The sequence below is a fragment of the Eupeodes corollae genome, chromosome 2 (assembly GCF_945859685.1).
Source record: "Eupeodes corollae chromosome 2, idEupCoro1.1, whole genome shotgun sequence".
Taxonomy (NCBI): domain Eukaryota; kingdom Metazoa; phylum Arthropoda; class Insecta; order Diptera; family Syrphidae; genus Eupeodes; species Eupeodes corollae.
Window position 1 is genome coordinate 82,069,699 of NC_079148.1, and position 9,092 is coordinate 82,078,790.

General features: G+C 35.9%; 1 protein-coding gene across 1 annotated transcript; it reads left to right on the plus strand.

Moving 5' to 3' along the window:
• The first annotated feature begins 6,487 nt into the window (after positions 1–6,487).
• Positions 6,488–8,347, plus strand: LOC129945079 (uncharacterized protein K02A2.6-like). Its single transcript, XM_056054739.1, has one exon. It carries the CDS (start codon positions 6,488–6,490, stop codon positions 8,345–8,347), a length of 1,860 nt encoding a protein of 619 aa, XP_055910714.1.
• The last annotated feature ends 745 nt before the right edge of the window (positions 8,348–9,092 follow it).

Genomic DNA, 9,092 nt, shown 5'->3' on the forward strand with positions numbered 1-9,092 from the left:
TACCCGAAATAACCCAGCCAAAGATGGTTTACAGTGCAATGGACGATTTACTTTTTGATTCCATTTTTTTAGTTGCCCAAGATTCTAAAGAAAACATCGCAACCAAGCAATATGTCGATCCGTCCCGGTGCCTCGAATGAAGGATCAGCTAGTGCAAGACCTTGAATCATATGTCTACAGTCATCTTCAATTTCAATCGATGACAAACTTGATGTGATTTCACTTAAAACATAAGCTGGTACCAATAGTTGTTCATTGTGTACACGCGATTTAATTTGTAGATTCACACCTCCCTTGGCAAAGTTTGAAAGCCTTTCACCCACTCCATTGATTGCAATGCGTGCGTTTGATCGAGGCAGATTCAACCTCTGAGCACATGCCTCACTAATCAAAGAAACTTGAGACCCTGAGTCCAATAATACTCTACACAATTGCCAGCAGCCAGAAGAATCCATAACAAAACAATTGCAGTTGGTAAAATAGAAGCAAACGATAAAAATTTATGTATTGTTGAAAGCGAATTCACACCCTCAGTTTTAGATGAAACTGACCCTTGACTATCAGATATTTTTGTGGTTGGATAGACTGAACTCCCTGGATTCGCACCAACTGAACCCTCATGGAGCAGTGTGTGATGCTTCCTATTACATACTTGGCAACAATATGAGTGACAAACCTTGCTTAAGTGACCCTGTTTCAAACAGTTGAAACATAAATTTTTATCTCTTACAAAATCCCTTTTACCTTTCACACTAAGTTTTCCAAACCCTGGGCACTTCTCTACCTGATGATTTTCTTGACAAAAAACGCAAGCCAAAGAAGAGGAAACTGCAGCACATCTTGCTTTGCTAAGTGGAGTAAACTTTTGCAATGAAGGTTTTTGAGCACGTGGTACAATCGTACACACTTCATAAATTCTCCTATCAATAAATTCAAGAAGCTCTTTGAACGTTGGCCTCTTCTTTTGAGCACTTTCACGCCTCCATAGTTGTTGAGAAGATTTGTCTAACTTTGATGAGACCACAAACACCAGCCAACAGTCCCAATAATCTGTTGGAATTTTCATGGCTTTCAAAGCCCCTATAGAATCACTTACAGATGACTTTAAAACCCTAAGTCCATCCTCCGTCACATGATTTAATGCCGGTTGATCCATTATTGTTTTCAAGTGTTCCTCAACAATAAGATTTTCCTTGCTATATGTTGCTACTAACTGTTCATATGCTTGTATGTAATTTACTTCCGTAATATCAAAACTGTTAATTACCGTTGCTGCATCATGAGTCAGCGAGCTCTGCAAATAATAAAACTTTTGTGTATTACTTAACTTCGGGTTATTATGAATAAGTGATACATACATATCATGAAAACTAGGCCAATTCTTAAATTTTCCATCGAAAGTTTGCAATTTAATCGGAGTAAGCTTGATTTCCGAATGGGGATATGTCATTGCAGAAGGTACCGAATCCTGCGCAGGCGTTTGAATAGACGCCTGTTCACCCTCATGTGGCGGCGGGGGAAGCGTACCAGATTGCAACATAGTCGGCTGCTCTGTACCAATTTGAGAAGCAGAAGGCTGTATGGAGCGTGAAACTAGCTCCCCAAGTGCAGTTTGATGTTCCAAAAGAACCCCTACCGCGGAGTTAATTTTGTCAATCGAAGTTTCACTAGCACCATTATTTAAATTTGTCCCTTGTTGAACAGTTAATCCCTTTAACAAAAACCTTCCCTTAGCCCTAGCTTGAAAATACTTTTCCTCTATGTCCACCCTTTGACCATCGCTTTCTGCCTTAAGTTCATCATCATCAGTGATTAACCCTTCTATCCAAAACTGAACCTCATGGAATTCTTTAAAGTGGTCTGACAATTTTTCTAACCTCTCTTCAATAAGCTCTTTAAAACATGCATCATCCCCAGGCGCATCGTTTATAAAATTGCAATCACGTGTAAGTTGCCCTTTAATTGTAGCCCTTTTTCGTTTCAATTCTTCCAACGACATTGTTATGTATTTATATGGTAATATAATATATGTATAATGGAAATTTAAAAATAGGTATATTGTTTTTTACCTGATTAACAGAATACTTAACAATTTTCCCTGAACGACAGGATTTATCCAACAACCAATGTCCAAAAACAGCAGCCACAGCACAGCAGCAGAAGCAACAGTACAAGCGCATTCACCGGCACATTACACGTGTAATTTTTCGCACAAACTGACTTGGTTTTGTGTGCTTCTATTTATTGCGTTATTTTCTTTTCCTCTCTTTTGTTTCAATTAAGAGCACAGAAACGAAACTGTCTTTATGTACTTAACAAAATACCGCACGGTTGAAAAAGCACTTCTTGTTCTTGTCTCCCGTCCGTTCGCCCGATGCTCACACAAGAGTCCCGTTGCTGAGCAGATGTATTAAATACCCACAAGATTTCGCGATTTGTCTTTTAACAACTTTACCGATTAGTAATCCCGATCAATGATTTGATTTAATTCTTTTTTACTAAGAAAAACCCGATAATTAATTTATTAATAAATTTCTCCCGTGGACTGTATACCATTACCATATACCACTACCAATTCCTATCCGGCTCGAAGGACCAAAATGTTTACTGAAAAAACGATACTTTTTATATTTTTAAGGCTTTTTATTTAACGATGCGTTCAAGGTGGAGGTCAATCTGCAACTGACTTTATATATTCTTTCTCTTAAGGAGATTACAATTGACTTTCAGAAATAACTGTTAGACTAAGAGTTTTACATAAGAAAAGCTATCGTATGATTTATATATTTATATAAATGGTAGATCGCATGATTTATTTATACGGTTTTTTTAAATTACATACAACATTCGACAAACAAACAAAATTATGGTGTCGTCGTCGTCGTCGTCGTACAATACGTACAGTAAGTGAAGACCCCATTTACTCAAAATTTTACCCCTACCCTATGGGTGTAAAAGATTTCGTTAATACTGAAGTTAAAGACCTTCTGCGGAATGGTATAATTAGACCATCAAGGTCACCCTACAACAATCCTATTTGGGTTGTTGATAAAAAGTGTAATAGACTTTCGGAAGCTCAACGAGAGAACCATAGATGATAAGTACCCCATCCCAAATGTAACGACAATTTTGTCAAATTTAGGTAAAGTGCTGTTTTTCACAACCCTAGACTTAAAATCAGGGTTTCACCAAATCGAACTAGCCGAACGAGACCGAGAAAAGATAGCTTTCTTTGTTAACGGAGGAAAGTATGAATTTTGTCGTCTCCACTTTGGTTTAAAAAATGCCCCCAGCATTTTTCAAAGGGCCATAGATGATGTCCTACGCGAGCAAAATTGGAAAATTTGCTATGTTTACATCGATTACGTTATTGTTTTTTCAAAAACTGAAAAAGAATATGTCGAAGATATCAATACATTGACAAGTTTTCCAAATTTGCGGTTTTGGTGCCAATACCGTCACGCACAATAATAGACGTAAAAGTTCCAATACTGGAGGTAATGAACATCTTCCCAAATACAAAACAAATCTTTGGTGACAATGAGGCTTCTTTAAAATCCGAGACAATTAGGTCAATTTTGCTCAATCATTTTAATTTTGACATAGTAAATGCTCCACTTTTACACAGTACATCTGACGGTCAGCTAGAAAGGTTTTACTGCACTCTATTAAAAATTGCAAGATGTCTTAAACTTGAAAGAAAAGTCGAGGGTACGATTGAATTAATACTATTACGAGTAGCAACGGTAGAATATAATAGGACCGTCCACTCTGTTACAAACCAAAGACCAATTGATGTAATACATTCGTCCCCGATAGATTTTAGAGAAAAAATAAAAACTAATTTTTAGTGTACGCGAAAAGGTTTTAGTGAAAACAAATAGAAGATTAGGTAATAAGTTAACTCCATTATACGTTGAAGAGAAAGTAGAAGCGCCGATTTGGGGACAACGGTCTTAATTAAAGGAAGGGTGGTCCTGAGATGAGTCGAAAAATATGACTGATCTTTTCCCGTAGTCACATATGCACAAGATTCTGGAAATAGATATAAGACATTTAGAAACACTTTTCGAAAGTATTAGTATTCATCATAGAAATACTAGAAGTCTTAATTTCTTGGGAACTGGACTAAAAATTGTGGATGGTACCCCTGATTTTGATGACTTTGAAAAAATAAAATTCAATCAGGCCCAGTTAATTGATTCTAATAACAGACAGGCTATTATTAAAACAAAATCCCAAGAATAAATTAACAGGTTAACAGATACGGTAAATAGTATTTTAGATTGACACTGGCCATCTCTACGAGATCTTGCTGGCAAGAAATAGGATTCTTATTTCCCAAATTCAGAATTGAATGCTTTCAATAACACTTGCAAAACTAAAAATTATACATCCAATAATTTTAGAAGATGATGGCATAAAATCAAGAATGAACGAACAATTTACAAATGTAAGCGTAACAGAGCTAATGGAAATATCTCATGTTAAGATTTTACAAAATGATAATGTATTGCATTTTATTATTAAGTACCCTATAGGACCTAAAATAGTATGTAAGAAAATAATTATCTACCCTGTTGCTCAGAACGGAAATATTATATTCTTCGATGGAGATGATGTGGTTGCGGAATGTGGAAGTCAAGTACTGGCTTTTGAGGACTTCAACAACGATAACATTTCATTGTCTGATAAATCCAATAAGAAATTAATTGCTGATTTAAATAATAAAGTTAATTATATAATTCATTACAAAACATTAATTCAATGCCTTAATGGTTGTTGCTACAGAAAATTCATAGGGTGATGCAATTCAAACGATCTCAATGGCTGAAAAAATATATTGATTTAAACAATGAACAAAAAGAAGAAACTTTTCAACTTTTATATGGAAAACGACAAAGTTAACAAAAATGTCTCAATATTGTGTCTAATAAGGGGATGAATGAAATGTTTGTATGCTTACATCAGCTGCTAAGGATCTCTTACCGATTTTTGTTTTTATTTACGTTCATAAGGCTGCTTCTCCTTGTTTACGATCTTTATACATACAAACATAGTTTTTATGTCTATGTCTTTATACATACATAGTTTGAAAAGGATCAGCGTAAACTTTGCAATAATGCTGTATTCGGAAAAACTATGGAAAAAATAAACAAACGAAAAGATGTTCGAATTGTCGATTCAATAGAAAGCAAAGGCACCCATCTCGGTAGTCGCGCCCTTATAGCTAAACCTAACCTTTCCAACGATATATCATAATGTAAATTTTGTGGAATTTTTTTTTTTCAAAACTTTGAAGTCGATTATCTCGGAAACTAAGCGTCCTAGAGCATTGAAAATAGCAAAATCGTAATCTAGGGATCAGTTCCTTTAAAACGATATATCATAATGTACCTATACATTTTGTGGATTTATTTTTTTCAAAACTTTGAAGTCGATTATCTCGGAAACTAAGCGTCCACGAGCATTGAAAATAGCAAATTCGTAATCTAGAGATCAGTACCTTTTCAACGATATATCATAATGTACATTTTGTGGAATTTTTTTTTCAAAACTTGAAGTCGATGATCTTGGAAACTAAGCGTTCTAGAGCATTGAAAATAGCAAATTCGTAATCTAGGAATCAGTACCTTTAAAACGATATATCATAATGTACTTTTCGTGATTTTTTTTCAAAACTTTGAAGTCGATTACCTCGGAAACTAAGCGTTCTAGAGCATTGAAAATAGCAAATTCGTAATCTAGAGATCAGTACCTTTCCAACGATATATCATAATGTACATTTTGTGAAAACATTTTTTTTTCTAAACTTTGAAGTCGATTATCTCGGAAACTAAGCGTCCTAGATCATTGAAAATAGCAAATTCGTAATCTAGGGATCAGTACCTTTAAAACGATATATCATAATGAACATTTAGTGATTTTTTTTTTGAAAACTTTGAAGTCGATTATCTCGGAAACTAAGCGTCCTAGAGCATTGAAAATAGCAAATTCGTAATCTAGAGATCAGTACCTTTCCAACGATATATCATGATGTAAATGTTGTGGAATTTTTTTTCAAAACTTTGAAGTCGATTATCTCGAAAACTAAGCGTCCTAGAGCATTGAAAATACCAAATTCGTAATCTATGTTGTATTAGATGTCTGTTAGTGCATTCTCTAATAGCATATATTGATATTGTACTGTACTACTCTAGATGTATATACACATAGCACACACGAGTCATGATGAGAGAACGAGGAGTCGAAGCAAGACCGTCTTAGAGGAAAGAACTGCCTGGCTGTGTGATAAAATTATAGATTAAATAAACCATTCCGATATATACATAAGTCTAAGCGTGTTTCATTATTTGGCCGAATAGCTAAATACTACATGGCGCAGCCGGTACAAAATCGAAGTTGAACTAAAATCAATTTATTAAAAAAAAAAAAAAAAAAAAAACCAACACAAAGAAGATAAGAGAAACACGTGGAAACAGCAACTATGGACTTCCCAAAACCAGAACACTTGAATCTTGACGGCAATCTGAAGGAGAATTGGAAAAGATTCAAATCACATTTCGAGATTTATTCGACTGCAACAAAAACTGATGGTGAGGATGAAAAAATACAAGTGGCAAGATTTCTGAGCTGTGCGGGCACAGAAGCTATAGAACTCTTTCATACCTTTGAGCTTAGTAGTGACGAGCAAAAGAAAATTGAAAAAGTTAAAGCTAAGTTTGAGGAATACAGTAATCCGCGAACGAATGTGGTATATGAAAGGTACCGATTTTACATGAGAAATCAAAAGGAAGGTGAACCTTTTGACCATTTCTTGAAAGAGATATCAACTCTGGTACAAAGCTGTAGCTTTGGAGATGAAAAGAAGTCCATGCTGAGGGACAGAATCGTCATTGGAATAGCAGACCATAGCATTCAAGCACAACTTTTGAAAACGAGTGAGTTGACCTTAGAAAAGGCAGTGGACACGTGTCGAGTGGCGGAGATGACAGGAGTGCAAAGCAAAATCATGCAAGGAGAGGCAGTATCTGGGAGAACAGCATCCGCAGTGGATGCAATTGGAAAAGAAGGGGGAAGTAGAAACAAGGCAGAATACCATCCTAAAAGTAGTAAAAATAGTGTTCCTTCTAATTTCAGATGTAAAGAGAATGCACAGCAGTTAGAGAAATGGGGCGAGGGAAGGGGACAGTTCAGCAAAATCAAATGCACATTTTGTAGCTACACACATTTGAAGGGCAAGTGCCCAGCGTATGGAAAAAAATGTGCCGCGTGTGGAAAAGTTAATCACTTTGCATCAATGTGTAGGAAACAAAAACTTGTGAGTGATGTTGCGGTTTTGCAAGAAGATGATGATTACGATAGTGATGAATTATTCATTGATGCAATTAAGTCGTATAAATCGAAAAACACGTGCTGGACTAAGTCTTTGACAGTAGAAAATACAGAGGTGATTTTTAAGCTAGACACAGGGTCGCAGGTAAACATTTTGCCAAGGAAATTGTTTGACAAAATAAGAACTCAGAATAGGCTCAAGAATTATGCTGTGAAATTGGAAGCTTACGGGGGTTTTAGACTTGAGGTAGTTGGAGCGGTAGAGTGTGAAGTTAAGGACGGAAACAAAAAATATAATATCCAGTTCGTAGTGGTGGAAAAGGGATGTCAGGCATTGCTAGGTTTGGAATCATGCATGGAATTAGGGCTAGTGGCTCGTATAGACAGTATAAATCAAAGTATGAAAGAGAAGTTTATAAAATTGAATGAAGATATATTTGAGGGATATGGATTTTTCCCAGACGAATGTCGATTAGAGCTTAAAAAAGATGCGCAACCAGTGAACAGGCCACCAAAACGTATACCCCTAAGCTTAAGAGAAAAAGTTAAGGAGACATTAGGTAAAATGGAAAAAAGGGGTGTAATTTCAAGAGTTAATGGGCCATGTGAATGGTCTCATCAGATGGTAGTAATAGAGAAGAGGGATGGGACCTTAAGATTTTGCCTTGATCCAAAAGAGTTGAATGCGGCTATAAAAGATGAAAGGTGCATGCTACCTACATTTGAAGACTTTAGAAATGCAATGAGAGATTACCAAATATTTACGGTATTAGACTTCAAAGAAGGATTTTGGCAGCTTAAACTGGATGAGAAGTCAAAGAAGTTGACAGTATTTAGTACACCATACAGTGGTTGCTATAATTTTAATGTGTTGCCGTTAGGAGTAAAAGTAGCAGCAGAGATATTTCAAAAGATAAACAACAAATATTTTGGGGTATTGCCAGGAACATTTGTTTTTGAAGATGACTTGATAATAGGTGGGAAAAACAGTGAGGAACATGATGAAAAGTAGAGTACTGCAGAGAGCCAGGGAGTTAGGAATTACATTTAACAAAAAGAAGGTGCAGTTTAGAGTGGAAAAAGTAAGGTACTTGGGACATATATTTTCAGCTGAAGGTACGACTCCAGATCCGGTAAGAGTTGAAGGGATCAAAGGTATAGAAAATCCAAAGAACCAAAAAGATTTACAGAAAATACTAGGAACAGTTAATTACTTAAGACCATTCATCCCCAAGCTGGCCGATATGATAGCACCATTTAGAGACTTATTAAAGAAAAATGTGGTGTTCACTTGGATTCTATGCAGGCGCCTTAGAACAAGTTAAACAAGCAATTGAAAAAGCAACAAAATTAAATACGTTCAACCCATCCCTACCGACAGTTATACAAGCTGATGCTTCAAAAGATGGTTTTGGCGGCTGTCTTATGCAACTAGGAAAACCGATTTGCTTTGCTTCGAAAAGCCTCACTCAGACAGAGACCCACTACGCCCAGATTGAGAAGGAACTATTAGCCATAGTTTTCGCATGTAAGAAATTTCATGAATATATTTATGGGAGAAAAGTCGTAGTGTATACAGATCATAAGCCACTTGTATCAATCATAAATAAACCGTTAGGAAACAATTATTCAACACGTTTACAAAGAATGAAAATTAAAATTATGATTTATGACTTAGAAGTGAGATATTTACCAGGAAAGGAGATGCATATAGCAGACTTGTTATCACGTAGTTCGGGAATGGATAAGGAGATAAA

Bases quoted from the DNA above. Each gene is read 5' to 3' on its own strand.
- LOC129945079 (XM_056054739.1), top strand. From the start codon at position 6,488: ATGGACTTCCCAAAACCAGAACACTTGAATCTTGACGGCAATCTGAAG.